General features: G+C 51.1%; 1 protein-coding gene across 1 annotated transcript in view; it reads left to right on the plus strand.

The window, feature by feature from the left end:
* Positions 1-17270, plus strand: part of COL15A1 (collagen type XV alpha 1 chain) — a 103868-nt gene that overhangs the window by 83381 nt on the left and 3217 nt on the right. Inside the window, exons 30-39 of the mRNA XM_088019168.1 lie at positions 2438-2483; positions 4529-4609; positions 5249-5298; positions 5883-5984; positions 6869-7013; positions 10492-10556; positions 11912-12040; positions 12190-12249; positions 12983-13042; positions 16812-16997. Of these exons, the coding sequence (XP_087875294.1) occupies positions 2438-2483; positions 4529-4609; positions 5249-5298; positions 5883-5984; positions 6869-7013; positions 10492-10556; positions 11912-12040; positions 12190-12249; positions 12983-13042; positions 16812-16997 (924 nt within the window). The remainder of the gene's footprint in view (positions 1-2437; positions 2484-4528; positions 4610-5248; positions 5299-5882; positions 5985-6868; positions 7014-10491; positions 10557-11911; positions 12041-12189; positions 12250-12982; positions 13043-16811; positions 16998-17270) is intronic.

Raw genomic sequence — 17270 nt, forward strand, 5'->3', positions numbered from 1 at the left:
TAGAAAGCAACCTAGAGAAGGTGATCAGTCTTTGCCTTGAGCCCCTGCAATCCATCAATGTCCTCTTTGATGTCTCCTATCACTTATATACAGACCCTGAAGTGAGTAGCTAGAAGCTTCTAGATAGCAGACCGTGGCAATGAAACGTACTGCATCTTCTAAAGGTACACGTGCTGTCAGAGCGTTTCTTTTAATGCATCAGGAGAGCAGTGTCTCGTTATTGTAACCACATTAGCTTCATGCGGGGAGCAGTATAGTAAGAAGGAAGACAAACCTCTTAAAAGTATCAATGGGAAAATAAAACAATTCTGATCAGTGTTCGTTGCATTAGGAACTGTGGGCTAAGACCTACAACTGAGTGTGTCCTCTCCTTTCCCAGCAGGTGTGTTGCATACCACACAACCGTGAGAGGCCAGCACTCTCCCGCCCACTTTATAAAGAGCCAGCAAACTGTGACTCAGACAAGCTCACTGACTTGCCTGGGTCACGGGCCTGACAGAGCTGGGGTCGTCACTCGAGTCCCCTGGCCACCAGGCAGCAGCTGCAGGCACTGTGACTCCCAGGGGTCAGGCACGTGCCCGGTCACCCAGCTAGGCAGTGGCACTGTCGCTGAGGTCTTCCCTATATGAGGAGGGTCCTGTTTCCATGGGGAAGGCCAGGGAGAGAGGGCCTGTCCCCGTGCACAGGCATTAGTCACAGAACAATGTGTGATCACTTTCTCATTCATTCAACAAGTATTTCTTGAGGGCTTGCCGAGAGCCAAGTACTCTGCTGGGCCCTGGAGACACAGGGGTGAACTAAACAGGCGTGGCCTCCCTTCTCAGGAGCTTGCAAATGACAGTTTACAAAGATTCCTTGAAGTGGGTTCATAATTGGGTGTGGTGGTGAGGCTTGGGTCAGGAGCTTTAAAATGACGCCGTCTGGCTGAGTGTTTTGCCTGGACATCTGTCTGTGTTGAAATTTTGAGGCACCCAAGTCTGCAGCCCAGGGCCCAGAACTCTGGCCTAGAATGCAGACGATAGGACCCACTGAGATGACAAGGGGCCCTGCTGGCTCCCAGATCTCCATGAGGACCATAGCAAGCCAGGTCATGTCTACATCCATGGCCTGAAGGGATGCCTCTGAGAGATGGCTGCATTCCACCTCATCATACAGAAGGAGAGACCGTCGGCTCTAGGGCCCCTGTGAGTTTGTGCCCGAAGCCCCCTCCGCTAACACAGTTTCAGGTGTCAATGGAACAACCACGGGGCAGCACTCGACAAACTTGAGATTATTGTAAAAGTGCCATTGCAGTCACCACGGCCTGTGCTAGGACCCTTTGCCGTAGCCGTGGCCTCTGGGGTCATGAGCTTCCTGAAAAGAAACCAAAGATGAGCTCAGAGCATTTTTGATGAGTTTTTGATTTCACATTGCCTGGCCGGACACCATGGACATTTCTGGACCAGCTCTCAAAATGAACACTTGAAAAAGAACTGCTATCTTCCATGACAGCATCCATCATGCCATAAGCCCCTCTGCTTTCAGCCCCTTTCTAACACCACCACGATGTCAGCCCACGTCGGGAGTGGAAGAACCCTATCAGCGTAGCCGCGAGATATCAGCTTGGCACTGCCACCTTCATCTGTAGCTTTGAAATGTTGTTCTTAGGGATTCCCATCCACTCCCTGCCCCCTTTCTTCTCTTGGTGACCCCTGAGCAGCTTGTGACCCTCCACCCAAAAGTAGGAGGATCCTGGTGCCAGAGGGGTCATTTTGATCCCACATATCAACTGGCAAAGGGTGAAGTTGGGTATTAAAAGCAGGGTCACAGATGGCTCTGTTTTTTAGATAAGAAAATGCAGGAATCTGGGAATGAACTAGGAAGGAGTATTATCTAGGATAACTTGGGTGCCAGACCCCTGCCTTGTCATGGGGAGTCTAGAATAGCCCTTCAACCAAATGCTAATCCCCCTTATTAATTACCACTACCATCATCAGCTCCTGTTCATTACGTGCATCCTTGATTCTATGCCACAGCAGAACTCATGGCCAGCGCAGCCTCATGGCTGGGTACGTCACTCACTCAGATGCTTGACCTTTCACATGAATCAGTCCTAAATCGCAAGAAAGGAGGCTAAGAACGCTCATAACTGGCCACGATTTATCTCGAAGCTTTGCGCTTTCCCCTTGCAGAGTTGTTCAGCCAGTGAGTCTCCCCCCGGCCTGGCTGCATAATGCCCACTGCCCCCGCTCCCCAGTTGAAGGCCTGCTTTGGCCTGTGCATTGAGGGCTGCTGGGGAGCTCAGGGCTTTTGGGGGCTCCAGAGCCAAAGACGGGGTTGACTCCATGACGGTGTGCCTCCTACCACATGCCCCCAGGACAGGGGACAGTGGTGGCCTGTGGATGCAAATCCCAGGACAGGGTTTGCACTTTTTGACCTTGACTCTCTTTCTCTCCAGGCTGACACCACTCATCCTGGGAATTCAGAGCTCATCACCTTTCATGGTACCGTTTCCCTTCTTCACCTTATGGTTCTGTGGGACTTTTCCAGACCCTTGTAGCTCCGCAGGAGGTGGCCTCCACTCCCAGTGCTGGACCTAAGACTCATGGCTGGGAGTCTGGCTGCATGTGGTGGGAGCAGGGGTCGCTGGGCCAGCGCTGTGGGGTTGGGCACCTCTTTTTGTTTTGTCACACATCTGTATGTTCTGTACATCTTGGCTGGGACTTCCAGCTAGCAAGAAGTACTCCATTTGTCCACATTTTTGTTAATTTGTTCATAAAGCATCCACTGAGACCATAGTTCATGAGTGTAGCCCGTGCATTGGGCTGAGGCAGGGGAATCCTATACCGTTCCTGCCACCCAGGCCCTTAGACTCCATGAGATGGAGCTAGTTTAGAAATCATGATAATGCAATGTACCAAGAACGAGTACAGGGAAGGGCCATGGGAGCTCAGAAGACCTTTGCTTCAGAGAGTTCTTGGACCAGCCGCAGCGGCCTCTCCTGAAAGCATGTTAGAAATGCAGCATCTCAAGCTCCCCCATGGACCTGCTGAGTCAGAGGCTGCACTTTAAGCTCCTCACTGAGGTGTATGCTCAGTAAAGTGTGAGAGGCGCTGGCTCTGGGTGTCTCATTAGTAAATATCCACAGAGGGCGTAGGTCAGGAGACGGGAGCCAACAGGGGAGCAATCACTCTGGTCCCTGTCCCCATGTCCGCGGTCACTCTGTCCCCCTTTTGATTGAGAGGTCTGGACACTTGCCATTTAAACAGGTAAAGGTCATTTTTTCCCCAAGACTGACCCCTGGCTCTGCTCTGTTGTCCATGGCCCGCCGGGCGGTGGTCTCCCTGATGATATTTGGCCCCGTGGTTTTTCTGTTGCTTTTGGTTACAAGGTCCAGACGGCTTTCACCCTGCATGCTCAGATCCAGTTCAAAGCTCTCCCCTGGCCCCTGGTGCAAGGTAGATCTTGGGGAGGCAGAGTAGAGTTGGATTTGCTGTCTCAGATCCCCGGTGCTTTCCCGTCCTCACGGGGCTGCTCTGGGAGGCAGTGGAGGGAACAGACATTTCTGGACAGAACAGCCCCCAGTGAGCCTGTGTCCTGCTACTTGTGGTTGTTACTCCTGCTCCCTGAGGTGAGCAGCCTCATCGATGCTGGTGAGCTCAGTATCCCCTTTTCTGGGCTTCACCACTGTGGGTGTGTGGAGGCGTGCCCCCCTGGCCCCGCGATTGCATCTCCCTGCTGACCCCCAGCTGGTGGCATCATGCCTCTGGTACTCACACCCCTTCCCCCATGCTGAGAAGCCTGAGCCCCCCAACCCTATCTCTAGGCTCAAGGGTACTGCTCAGTTGATCCGTCATACCTCTTGGGAACTAGGAATGCAGAGATCTAGTGTCTCCCCCACCTGTCAAAGTGGGGACAGGGGATTGCTTCCCTTCCCCAATGCCGAAGTTCCAGAAGGCGCCCTCCATGCCTCTCCTGCATAGAAAGAGTTGGAGAGAGAGGGTGCTTCTCATAAATCCTAAGAGATGGTGGTGGGGGACACAGCTGGCCTCCTTCCAACTCTGTACATGGAATACTTAGCACCCTTGGTGTCCTCTGCGGGCACTCCTGGGAGATTCCTCTCCTCCCCTACACCACCGTGCTGCACAAGAGATGGGACTGGGAGTTTGACTGGATGTTGAGCCTGTGAGGCTGCGTGCATGAAGCCGGCCAGGAGAGGGTTACCTGTAGCCTCTGCTGGGCCCCCACCATGCACTGCGGACACCTTGAGGCTAGCACTCACTCCCTCCTGCGTCACGTTGTCCTTCACTGTGTCCATCTCCCCATCGGTCCCCAAAGACCGAGCTTTGCAAAGTGAGGAATTGTGTCTGATGTATCTACCTCTGTCCTCCCCATCATTTAGCAAAGGATTTCGTACCTTCGATAGGCCTTCGTGTAATGAGTGGACTTTGCTAAAGGCACTCAGTGTGAAAACTTGTCTCAGAAACATTTCATATAGAATGAAGGTGATTTTCCATTTTTTTTTAAACATTTATGTGTTTGGTGGCAGGTGTTAAAGGGGAAAAAGGATCCTGGGGTCTTCCAGGCTCGAAAGGAGAGAAAGGCGACCAAGGGGCCCAAGGACCACCAGGTATTCCAACTGTTGCTCCGGATCTCGCCTTTGATTTTTGTTCCTGAGAAATCCAACTGAGCCAGAAAGTAAGGCACATTTTATTACCACCCTGACCACAAGCTCCACGGAGTTCTAGAGAGACCCAGTCATGGGCCACACATACCCATGATAGAACATTGTCGAGAGAGACCACTTCCAATCATTCATGCTTCCTGTGCAAAATGAGGCCCAAAGAGGGCCAGCGACATGTCCAGGATCCCACAGTGTCTGGGTCGTGGGGCCGAGCCTAGGACTCCAGTGCCCACTCTGTGAGCCAAACCAACGTGAGGTCACTTCCACTGGGGAATAATGATGGTTGCCAACTTGGAGACTTTTATTTATTTATTTATTTAAAGATTATTTATTTGAGAGAGAGAGAGAGAGAGAGCGCCATCAGGGGAAGGGATAGAGAAAGAAGGAAAGAGAATCCTCAACCAGACACCCCACTAAGCACGGAGCCCAATGCGAAGCTCGATCTCACAACCCTGATATCATGACCTGAACCAAAGTCAAGAGCCGGACACCCACCTGACTGAGCCCCCCAGGTGCCCCTGGAGACTTTTATTTTTGAATTTCTGAGGTTATCGTTGTGAATTTTACATAGCATTTCTTTTTCAGGCCCTCCGGTGGACCCGGCTTACCTGAGACACTTTCTGAACAGCTTGAAGGTGAGTTTTTCTCTACCAAACATTTGGCCTGTGTTTCTTTTCTTTTCTTTTTTAAAGATTTTATTTATTTATTTGGCAGAGAGAGACACAGCGAGAGAGGGAGCACAAGCAAGGGGAGTGGGGGAGGGAGGAGCAGGCTTCCGCTGAGCAGGGAGCCCAAAGCGGGGCTCGATCCCAGGACCCTGAAACCATGACCCAAGCCGAAGGCAGACATTTAACAAACTGAGCCACCCAGGCGCCCCTATCATATATTCTTATCAGCAGTGTACAAGGTTCCAATTTCTTTGCATGCTTGCCAACACTTAACTATTTTCTGTTTTTTTTTTTTTTAATTTATTTGTCAGAGAGAGACACAGCGAGAGAGGGAACACAAGCAGGGGGAGTGGGAGAGGGAGGAGCAGGTTTCCCGCGGAACAGGGAGCCCGATGTGGGGCTCGATCCCAGGACCCCGGGACCATGACCTGAGCCGAAGGCAGACGCCCAACGACTGAGCCGCCCAGGCACCCTGGCCTGTGTTTCTGAGTGCTTGGGCTTACATCATAGACTGCTTCATCTTCCTCTTAATGAATGCTCTCTGCTTGCAGGGGGAGAATGGAGACCGGAGGATCAATGGAGAAAAAGGAGACTCTCACGGTGACTTCTCTGTGTCGGGGCCTCCAGGCCCGCCAGGAAGTCCTGGCTTGGTTGTGAGTAGTGACTTCTCCTCGCCATCTGCCTCAGTGAGTCACAGCCTTCCCTGAAGCCCCCCAGCAGGACTAGGCAGTTGGAGAGTCAAGGGTCTGTCACAGTACCATAAGCTAGAGGCAGGACTTGGGCATTGGCCTCTCTCCCTCGTATTTATTTACTGATGGGGAGGTTGGTTGAGGCCCACGGAGGAAAGGGAGCTGGCCGTGGCCATATGCATCCAGGCAACTTCCAGGTCACTAACCACACCGCCTTATTCATGTCAGTGGTGGAAAATTCTCTCAACCCAAGGAGTTACTGATGGTGAACATAGGAGATAATGAAGGCAGAATGGAAGGTGAGGGAGATATTTTTAGAGGGGGCTATTTGATTCTTCTGAGATTTCATCAAAGAAGGAGCCCCTAGATAGGCTTGGTCTTCTTAGGATTCCAGGTTTCTCCAGCCTCACAAGAGAGAAATTCAGGTTATACCTCCCGTGAGATAAAGACCAGACCATGACCCTCCAGAACCCTAGGCAAACTCTGGTCCCAGTGCCCAGTGTGAGGGTGGACCCAGCAGAGCCTGGAGACCAGGGGTCCCCTTCCACCTCTGCTGCGAATTGGCTTTGACACTGAACAAGCCCCATTCCCTCTCTGTGCCTGAGTTTCCTAATCTGTGAAATGCAAAGTCAGGGCCCTTCTGACTCCAGGGCTCTCTGGAGTTGGACGCAGTGACATTGAGCATGATGACCGGGCAGCTGTTCTCTAGGTCTCATTCCACCCAAGCTGTGCCCGGCATGGAGGATGGCCATAGCCCAAGCTGGTAGTTACTGACTTTTTACAAACACCCTCCTACAGAGAAGAGCTGGGACCTCTAGAGATTGGTGCTGCATTCTCTCTCTTGACAGGGCCAGAAAGGGGAGACTGTCGTTGGGCCCCAGGGACCCCCGGGGGCTCCTGGCCTGCCTGGGCCTCCTGGCTTTGGAAGACCTGGATCCCCTGGGCCACCAGGACCCCCAGGGCCACCAGGACCACCAGCGATCCTTGGAGCAGGTCAGTACCGTGAATGGTGGTCATTCATGCTGTCCCTGCTATTGTGCTCAGGGTCAGTCGCCACATCCGAGTGGCATGTCCGGGCCACATTGTGTGACAGAGAGCTATTCCCTGGACAGAGCTTTCTTTCTTTTCTTTTTTTTTTTTAAATTGATACATAATTTATATGCCATAAAATTTACCCATTCAAAGGGTACAGTTCAGTGTTTTTTAATATATTCACAAGATCGTGCAGCCATCTCCTTTCTCTAGTTGCAGAACATTTTCATTGTCCCCAGAAGATACCCTGCACCAATGAGCCGTCATTCTTTCCCTCCCCCAGCCCCCACCCCAGACCTGGGCATTGCGGGTATACTTTCTGTCTCTCTGGCTTTGCCTCCTCTGGACTTGTCATGCCCATGGAATCACACCACATGTGGCCTTCTGTGTCTGGCTTCTTCCCCTTGGCATAACGTGCTCCAGGCTCATCCGTGTGATAGCGTGCGTCAGCACTTCCTCGCTCGGCCGAGTACTGGCCCACACTACCTTCTGTTGATGCGCTCATCCGCTGACGGACATCTGGGTTGTTTCCGCTTCGTGGCTTTCGGGGACAGCGCTGCTATGAACAGTCGCGTACACGTTCTTGTATGTTTTCGACTCTCCCGGGTGTGTACTCCTAGGTGTGGCCTTGCCGGGTGGCAGAGACTCGTGTTCACTCTGTTTCGCCTTTCGAGGACCTGCTTTCCAAAGTGGCTACCCCATTTTTGCGTCCCCTCCAGCAGCGCCGGCAGGCCCCGGTGTCTGCTTCCTTTCACCCACCCTTTTTATTCTACCCGTTTTATTCCAACCAGCGCCCGTTCCCGTGAACTGATAGCGCGCGGTGTTCATTCGCCTTACCCTAAAGTCTAACAACGTGGAACATCTTTTCATGGGTGGGTGGGAACTTCTTGGCTGCTTTGTCAACGCCTGGCCCTGAGAGGACTCGAGGACCAGCATTGATTTCTAACCCTCTATAAAAATCTCCCTAGCCACAGATGCCTCACTCCCTCCAAAAACAAATGGGTGAAGTAGAAGAAAATCTCCCTTTACTGACTGAACATTTACCAAGCGCCAGGCACTCCGCTCGTTACTCTCCTCCATCATTTCATGGAATTCTCACAAAACCCTTCAAGGAAAGTGTTAGCATCTCCATTTTACAGATGAGGAAAGTGAGACCCACGGGATGTTTCCAAGGTCGCACTCCTAGTCAGGGGCACCGACGGGATGCGGACCCAGATCGGTGTCGCTCCGAAGCCCATGTTCTTTCTACTCGGCCCATGGTGAAAAAGCAGCAGTCATAGCACGAATGTGTCACTGTTGCCGGCACTGGCACGAGCCATGTGTGGTGGAAGGAGCCCCGGGAAGGGAAGTGTTGGGGGCACAGGGAGAACCTTACCCAGGAGGTGACTTTGGGACTGGGCCTTTCACTTAGTCTGGGGTTTTTTTGGCTGCAAGTGATAGAAATGTAACTCAAACTAGCTTAAGCAGAAGGGGAATTTTTTGGATGTGAAGAAGGAGGTGAATCATTCTTTGTGGGATGGGCCGGCCTACAGCGGGGACCTTAGGCTCAGCCAGAACCAGGGACTCAACCCCTGCGAGGATTCTCTGGCCATCTCCTGTCTCGGCTTCTCTCTCTAGGCTCGCTTCGCGTTTCTTCACCACAGACCACATCCCCTGCACGGTGGGAAATAGGGTTACTGACAACTCAGACTTTCAACCGTCAGCTAGAAATTTTGGCCTTCTTCCTCGGTTTTAGTTAGAAAGGTCCTGGGGTGGAGAGGTCCTAGGGAAGAATTCTGACGAACCTGGCCTGGCCCAGATGCCCAACCTTGGACCAGTCATCTGTGGCCAGAAGGCAGGATCCACATGAGAACAGGACAGTGCCTTCTGAATCCAAATGTTTGTAGGGGGCGAAGGGAAAGATCTCAAGAGAAAGAGAAAGTGAGGATCCTGGTCCCACAAAGAAAGAAGGTGCTAGGGAGATAAAACCATAGGTGCCACCCTTACCTTGGGGGGTGAGCAGGAGTGGCAGGAGGAGGAAGGACATTACAGGCTGCAGAGAATCTGTTGTTCATAGCAGCTCTACGTAAGATGCTGCCCGGGGCTCCTCGCTCCACTGACTAAGGACTGCCTCTCACCCAATGCACAGCCATCCACAGCTTACAAAATGTTCTCCTATCAATTAGCCCACTTAATCGTCACAGCGACCCTGGGAGGGAGAGGAAATGGATATTACTGTAAAACTCATTTCATGGGTGAAGACACTGAGGCTCAGAGGGGTTAGGAGACTTGCTCAAGGTCACAAATACTAGTAAAGGCTTGGCTGGGGTCCAAATCCAAGTCCTCTGACCCTCTCTTCACCAGACATTCAGCATCTATGTAATGATTTTCAAGTCCTGTGTCAGAACTGTGGACTTAACTTGCACCTGAAAAATCTCACAGAATGATTTTACTGGGATTTGCAAAAACATCCTGAAGTGCCAAGAGCTTTGCAGATTTTTTAGGGGGATGGGGTTTGGAGAGGTAGAAGGAGAGCACGGGCAGGTGCATTTTTCTAGGGAACAGGGCACGGACTCTTTAAACACTGCAAACCTCTGGCTGGATGCTATGCAGTTTGTGCAAGGCACATCCTTAGTTTCCATCTTTTCTCTGTTCTCACCACAGCCTAGTGAAAAGGAAAAGCTGGTTTACATTTCACAGGTGAGGAAGCAGGGGTTCAGGGCTTACTGTTTCCCTGAGATTGCACGGCTGAGAAACGACAGCTCAGGGGCCGCAGTCTGGGTCTCCCGGCCCCAAGGCCAAGGCTCCCGCTTGCCCTGCTTCTGCAGCCCAGCACCTTCTCTTCCTCTTTCTTTCTTTTTTTTTTTTAAGATTTTATTTATTTATTTGAGAGAGAGAATGAGAGAGAGAGAGAGAGAGCACATGAGAGGGGGGGACGGTCGGAGGGAGAAGCAGACTCCCCGCCGAGCAGGGAGCCCGATGCGGGACTCGATTCCGGGACTCCAGGATCATGACCTGAGCCGAAGGCAGTCGCTCAACCAACTGAGCCACCCAGGCGCCCCTCTCTTCCTCTTTCTGAGCCTGCTTCCTCTGTTCAGCAGTCCCCTGCTTGTCTCTAGGCTGAGGTAACTTGCATGAGTCAGGACATTTTTGGAAACTCCACTCAGACTGACCTGTACAAACAACAAAAACAACAGGAATTCATTCACTTACAAAACTGAAAAGTCCTAGTGTGGTTTCATCCGGGGCTACGGTCAAGAATCCCTGCTCTTTCCCAAACCTGTCACTGTGGCTGAGTCCCGGGCTGGGCCCACAGCCCCCCAGGTACACTTTGCAAGGCGCAATGCTCTGCGGCGCTCTGAATGGGGCTGTGAGTGCTCCCCTCGGTGGCCAGCCGACACTGGAGCCATTTTCCAGAGAGGGTGCCTTTTTGTAACTCCTCTTTTCTGCTTTGTCTTAGCTGTGGCCCTTCCGGGCCCACCCGGCCCTCCAGGACAGCCAGGGCTTCCCGGATCCAGAAATCTGGTCAGTGTTATTATCAGTGCGTGTTCCTCCTTCTGCTCTGGGTGGGTTTCCTTAGAACTTCAGCTATAAGTGTGTAGGGGCTGGCACACCTTTTAGGTAAGAATTAGGCCTCCGTGACCATAGAATTGGAACAATTCCACACACAGGGAATATATATGATCTCTTTAGGTGACTTACCAAGTACAAAGATACGGAATACAAACTCAGTTATGACTTCGGTTCCACCCTTCTAATCTTTAATTGACTAAGCTGTCGCAAGAACCAATTCGATTACATCCGAAACCATAGGCACCAGAGTATCAACAGGATCCCAGAAGGCCCCGTTGCTGGTCAGATCTCCCCTGGGTCATTCCGCCTTCTTGCTCCTTCCCCAGGGATATTTCCTGTACCTTTGTTACCCTGCACACCATGGGTGCAGAGTGTAGCACTCTGAGATTATTACTATGCACAGGAAGAGGGACAAACACCTCATACGGATGTCAGGAGTCCTGGGAATGCTCTGGGATCTTGGCTGGATTTTAGTTGGAAAATGTGGCTGCCAAAGAAAAAAACCAGCTAGCGGCTGACAGAATGTTGCTATCTGGTACCTTTGGGGGATGTCTAAGCCATTTCAATGCACAAAGTCATTATTTTCAAGGCTAGGTGAAAATTAACTTTTTATGATCTTTCTCAGTTGAGATGAAAAATAAAAGCTCTCTTGGCCAATATTTCTCAGAGGTGTGATGCTTTTCAGCAGATTTTGGTAGCTTTTGTGGCTGCTCTTGGATTTGCCAAGATGGGTAGCTAATCTTTGTCCATTTTCTAGACCGAGAAATTACAGACCCCCTCTGCCTCTCGTATGTATTTAATATTACAACTACCCAGCTGGGCAAAAAAGATTCAAAACCTAAGCAGAATTGCTCACCGGCTTGCATTTCTTATTCCAAATTAAAACAAACTCGAAACTCTTTAAGGACAAGCAGGAGTTAAACACATTTAACAACGTCACGGCCACCGAGTGGCTCACACAGATGCAAGTGGGAAAATGTACCCATGGTTTTGCTAATACCAAGACCCAAGAAAGACAACTCTGTGTACAGTTTCTAACTGTCTTTGTGCTCCTAGAATATCATCTTCCTGTTTTCCTTGATTTATTACAGTTCAGATTTGTGCTCCAAACCAATTGGTGTTTTTGTTTCCTCCTAAAGAATGTCCTTTGGCTATGAATGAAGTTACATATGTCTCTAAGGCACAAAGAGCCTTTTCAGTGGCTGTCAGGGGATGACTCCTGTTTGAATTTGCGACAGCCGGTTTTTCAAATCGTGCCACCGCTCTAACGATAATGACACTGTTGGGAATGGAAAATTTTCTGACAGGTTACGGCATTTAGCACCATGGATGACATGCTGCAGAAAGCACATTTGGTCATTGAAGGGACGTTCATCTACCTGAGAGACAGCACTGAGTTCTTCATTCGGGTCCGAGATGGTTGGAAGAAATTACAGGTTAATTCTTGAGCTTCTTTTTAACAAACTGCCTCCACATACCCTCTAAAAATAATAAACTGCCCCTGGAAATGCCATTTTTCCTGTTTTGAAAATAGGCTAACAATCTCTAGTGGATGTTTCATTTTTAATGTACTGTTTTCTTGAAGCTAGGAGAACTGATCCCCATTCCCGCTGACAGCCCACCACCCCCTGCGCTCTCCAGCAATGTGAGTAGTCATCCTGCCTTACTTCTCGCTCCTTCGCTCATCAGCATCCATGAAATGCCCCTTGGTGTCCAGAACCAAGCTCTGCAAACTCTGGCCAGCCACCTCTGCATGGTTTAGGATTTGACAGAAGGCCAGAAATTACCAAGTGCCAACAGAATGTTCTCACAGGAGAGCAGGGCAGGAACTGGACCCAGAGGCTGGAGACCTGCTATTTCTGTGTCGTAGCTGAATCCTCTTGGGCAATGGGCTTCCAGCCCTTCTCGGCCTCAGTTTATTCCCCTGTGAAATCATGGTTGGCATACGTGATCTAGAAGAGCCCTTTATTTTTTGCACTCTGAGACTTCTTTGCCTGATAAGAACATTGGCAACTTCCATTGTCCATTTTTTGGCCCTACAGCAACCCTTTGAGGCAGGTCTTGCTATCCCCACCCTGCCGTTCAGGAAACTGAGGCTCTGCGTTGCTGACTGCTCTATGAAATGGATGAGTTGGCTCTAAGACACAGGTCTTCTGCTTCCTCGGTTCAGTGCTCTCTGTAAAAGATTGGAGAATATCCCCTCCCTTCCTGAGGATCATGTCTTCATGGGGGGCGGGGGGGGCATGAAACTCCCGGCAGTTAAGAGTGGCCTGAAGACAATGACAGACTATGTAAAGTATCACACTTGCACCTCGGTGCTCTGAAGAACAGATTGGATGCTTATTCAGGACCGTTTGTTTTCCTCTTTTATGTAACAGCCACATCAGCCACCACCTCCGCTGATGCCGCTTTCAAGTGTCGGCTACGAGAGGCCTGCAGTAAGTACAGTTCATGCATATCCCCAGCAAATGCTGCATGCGTGTCTAGTGTGTCCTTGCTGCGTGCTTAGAGCACGTGCCCTCCCCTCAGGATGCATAGAGACTAGCAAGAGGGGCAAACAGGTAGTTACAGTAGTTGGTAGTTACAGTAGGTCAGTGAGGCGAGGTGCACACAGGGTGCTGGGGGTATGAGGAATGTCAAAGAATTCTGCCTTCTTTAGAGGAGGGAGCCTCTAAACTAAGACCTAAAGGAAAGTTGAGAGCAGGAGAGAGCCAGCTGGGAGGGAGAGAGTGGGCATGTTCAAGGCAGAGGGGATTTGGAACAGCGGGGGTCAAGGGGGAGTGCTGGGCATGGGCATTCGCGTAACTGTAACGGCAGGTACTTCAGTCTGGCTGAAGAGGCAGGTTTTAAGGCAGAGAAGGGAGAAGTTTAGTCTGCAGAGGACAAGGGCTTGTCATCAAGGGCCTGTAAGCCAAGCTAAGGGCTTTGACCTGTTGCAGCAGACAATGGGGAGCTACTGAAGGGTTTTAAACAAGGACAGGGTCTCTAAGATTGGCATTTCAGAAATTACCTTGGTTACAGTGTACAAATGGATCGGCAGGGACAGGCCCAGGGGCCCAAAGACAGGTGGCTGTTGTATTCTTTGAACCAGGATCACAGCAGTGAACATGTAGAAAAATAAGACTGGAGAGAAAATAAAAAGGCAGAAGTGACAGATTTGGTCCCTGGTATGGATATGGGGCCGTGAGGATGAGGGAGGTCAGGAATGATGCCCGAGTTTCTGCTTGGATAATTGAGTGGTGCTGGTTTCCTTCCCAAGGATCATTTTGTTGCCAGAATTAAAACTCTGACTCTTTTCCTTTACTAGCTTAAGAGAAGGTCTTGTTCAGATAATTGCAGGAACCTCCTGACACTTAACGGCAGGAAGTACAACTAGGCCCGTGGAACTCCTGTCCCTGCTGTTAGTCTGCTCCAGTACAGAGCAGTTTCTGCAAGGCTTTTTCTTCCTGCCTTCTCTCCCCCGCCATCCCAACACAGAGACATCGGTCACCTCCACAAAGCTTGCATGCCATGTTGAGTTGTCGTGGCACTGATCATGGCCTCAACTCCAGGTGATCTTACAGCTGCAGAGTCCGGTACTGCCTGACTCAGTTCAGGGTCTGGGGAGAGGTTGTCTACATAGGTCCTCTTGGCCTCATTGCCCACTCCCCACCAAATCAAACGTAGCCAAGAGAATGAGATTGAATGGCCTATGGCCACTCTTCTGAGCGAGTGTTGGGGGGGCATTTTCAAAGAACAAGGCCTGGGCTTGCACCAGAAATGTGTTTCCTGTGGTGTTGCCACTCATCAGGCAGGACCTCATCGGGGCACAGTGAGTCTGAGGTCCCCATCGGATATGTGAGTGGAGGCCGCCCAGAGGGAGTCGGATCAGGGGGCCTGGTCTGGAGATAAAAGACCTAGGAGGCTTCCTCCGAGCCATGGCAAGGGTGAGGGGGTGGTAGGATTCCCAAAAGAGTGTCTGCACATTGAGCAGACGTTGGAGTGTGAGGAGCAAAAGCAAAAAGGAACCGATGGAAGAACCATGGGGACAAATAGAAGCCATAGCCCCCGAGAGGAAGAAAGAACGCCAAACAAGGTAGAAGCCAGCAGCGTCAGGTGCTGCCAAGAGGCCCATCAAAAGAACAAAACGGTGTCTTCCAAATTTAGAAACCAGAGAAGAGCATATCTGGGGCATGGGGAGATGCCAGCAAGATTCCAGCTGCTTGAGGAATAAATGGGAGGTGAGATAAGGAAAGAGAGAAGCGTGTGGAGGTAACCCTTCCAAAAGCTCAGCCATGAAGGGGAGAAGTTAGGGCAGCAGCTGAAGGATTTTTTTAAATAGTATTTTATAAATTATAAAATCATATGTATTGTGCTCGCTTCGGCAGCACATATACTAAAATCATATGTATTTTGTAGAAAATTTGGACAATAAATAAAAAGAATGGAGAAAGAAACAGCAAATCCCCGATAACTTTACCAAAACTACACCCGTCCCCCAGATCAACCTTTTAACACTTGATTGTTGAAACAGTATTGTCTTCATAAAAACGATAGCATATTTGTTATTAAAAATGTCCCAGCCCTTAGAGAAATACAGACATGAGGGCACAAAAGCCCCTAGTCTCGCCATTTGGAAACACCCATCGTTCCAGACAGTTCTTTATGTTTCTTTGTAAAAAAGGAGAGGTGGAGGTGGGTAGGATTGGAGGCATAGCAGGGAAGCTCTGCACGTACCTCTGTACCTTCCCTAGGTGTCCCCTGCTATGGGCACGCCATCTTCTGCTGACCACCCTTGGGTCTAGCCAGCAGAAGCGTGCTGGTTGGAGGGTGATGAGACCATAGGGCCTCATCGCTGGGGTGCTGGTCTGCAGATCCGTGGGAGGGAGGAAGACAGAGCTTGTGTGGGGCTGGAAGTCTGGTGGCCTGAAAGCAGTCATGGTGAGTGAGCAGCATGCTGCAGCCCCCTCCCCATCCTCAGGCTGCTGCTGGGGGCGCTGCAGGGGAAGCCTTGTCTCAGGTGGGGGGCAGGGGGTGTGCTTCACCTGGACCTCTATCTAGTGTGGCGATACAGGCCGAACCAGGGATGAATAAACAGGAAGAAATTGGGAGGTGTGGCATGCGTGGAGTCTCTTCTCTTCAAAATGGGGAAGGAAAGGGGTGGCGAAACAGAGAAGGATGCCCCGAGAAGTGCAGGGACTGCGTGGGGTGGTCTGAATGTTGTGGTTCGTAGTGAGCTGTGCCCACCTGGCCGGACCCTTGATGAGCCAGAGAATGCCAATATGGCGGCCCTCGGTGTCGGGCCATGTAGAAGCTTGGTGCTGGAGATGTTCAGACCGGAGAGGCAGCGCAGGAATGGGGGGAGGAGCACGGACCACCTCTTACCTCACCCCACGGGGCTCATTTCATGTCTTTTGGTTTAAGATATTTTGAAATATTTTTCTTTTCTGGAGACTTGGGCCCAGGGTCTGCACCAGCCCTCCCCAGCTCTCTGATGGTGAGAACAAAGTCACTCCTGAGGTGACATCGAGGAGGGAGACGGCTACTCCTGGACACGTGTATTCTAGAGGGCACAGCACGAAGGCCGGGAGAGAGGGATGGGTTTAGGGAGAGAAAGGGTGGGAGAAAACACTATGGAAGGACTCTTATTTTGGCTACTGCCCAAGGTGGCAGGGATGTGAGGCTCGTGTTACGGTGTAACCCCTAGTTCCTAAAAGGGTCTACCCGGCAGTCTTAGCGAGAAGTGTCATAACCTTCTCCTTTCAGTGCCTTTCCCTCTGGTCCCTCACGATCAGCCCCAAGCCTACTCGGGAGGTTGAGGAAAGGGCAAGGCCAGATTGGTTGGCGGAGCTCTGGGATCCCGTACCAAAGCTGGCTTAAAACCCTCTTGGAAGCTGAACTAGGGCAGACCCAGCAGTCTCCAGCAAATGGCCTGCGCGCTGGATTCAGATCTCTGAAGTGCTTTGTTTTGTTTTGTTTTCTCCTAAATGGAAGACACTGCCACCGTGTTGAGCAGTTCAGAGAGCCGAAGCCCGCTGCCTGGGCTCCGAGCTCTCCTGCCTCGGATTTGGTCAGGCCGGGGCTGGAACGCCGCCCCGGGAAGAGGCTCAGTGAGACCACCTGTAGCGCCTTCCGTCCCAGGGAGTCCGGGGTCGTACTAGCAACCTGAGATGGGCATGCGGGTTGGAGTTTGCTTCTAACTCTTTTAACTCTCACTTACTTTTTTAGCTGCACTTGGTTGCTCTGAACACACCATTCTCCGGGGACCTTCGAGCAGATTTGCAGTGCTTCCAGCAGGCTAGGGCTGCAGGGCTGTTGTCCACCTACCGGGCCTTCTTATCCTCCCATCTGCAAGACCTCTCCACGGTTGTGAGGAAAGCAGAGAGATACAGCCTTCCAATAGTGAACCTCAAGGTAAACATAAATAATCTCCCCATTGTCTCCTGGAGGCCCTGGGCTCCACAGGGACCATAGGAGCTGCCACTGCCTGACATCATCAGAAGCATGCTGGTTCCAGACCCCACCTGTCCCTGTTTGGCTCTGTGCCTGGGTGGGTCAGTTGAACCTCTCTGTGCCTCAGTTTCCTGACATTGACCATGGCCCTTCCTGGCTGGACGGTACAACTCTTGGAGCAGACAAGTACAAAGTACTTTATATCCGTAATCTTAATAGATGCTTCCAATAAAA

Source organism: Eumetopias jubatus, unplaced genomic scaffold (genome assembly GCF_037043125.1).
Source record: "Eumetopias jubatus isolate StellerSeaLion01/CBP00866 unplaced genomic scaffold, mEumJub1_p1.0 scaffold_15, whole genome shotgun sequence".
Lineage (NCBI taxonomy): Eukaryota > Metazoa > Chordata > Mammalia > Carnivora > Otariidae > Eumetopias > Eumetopias jubatus.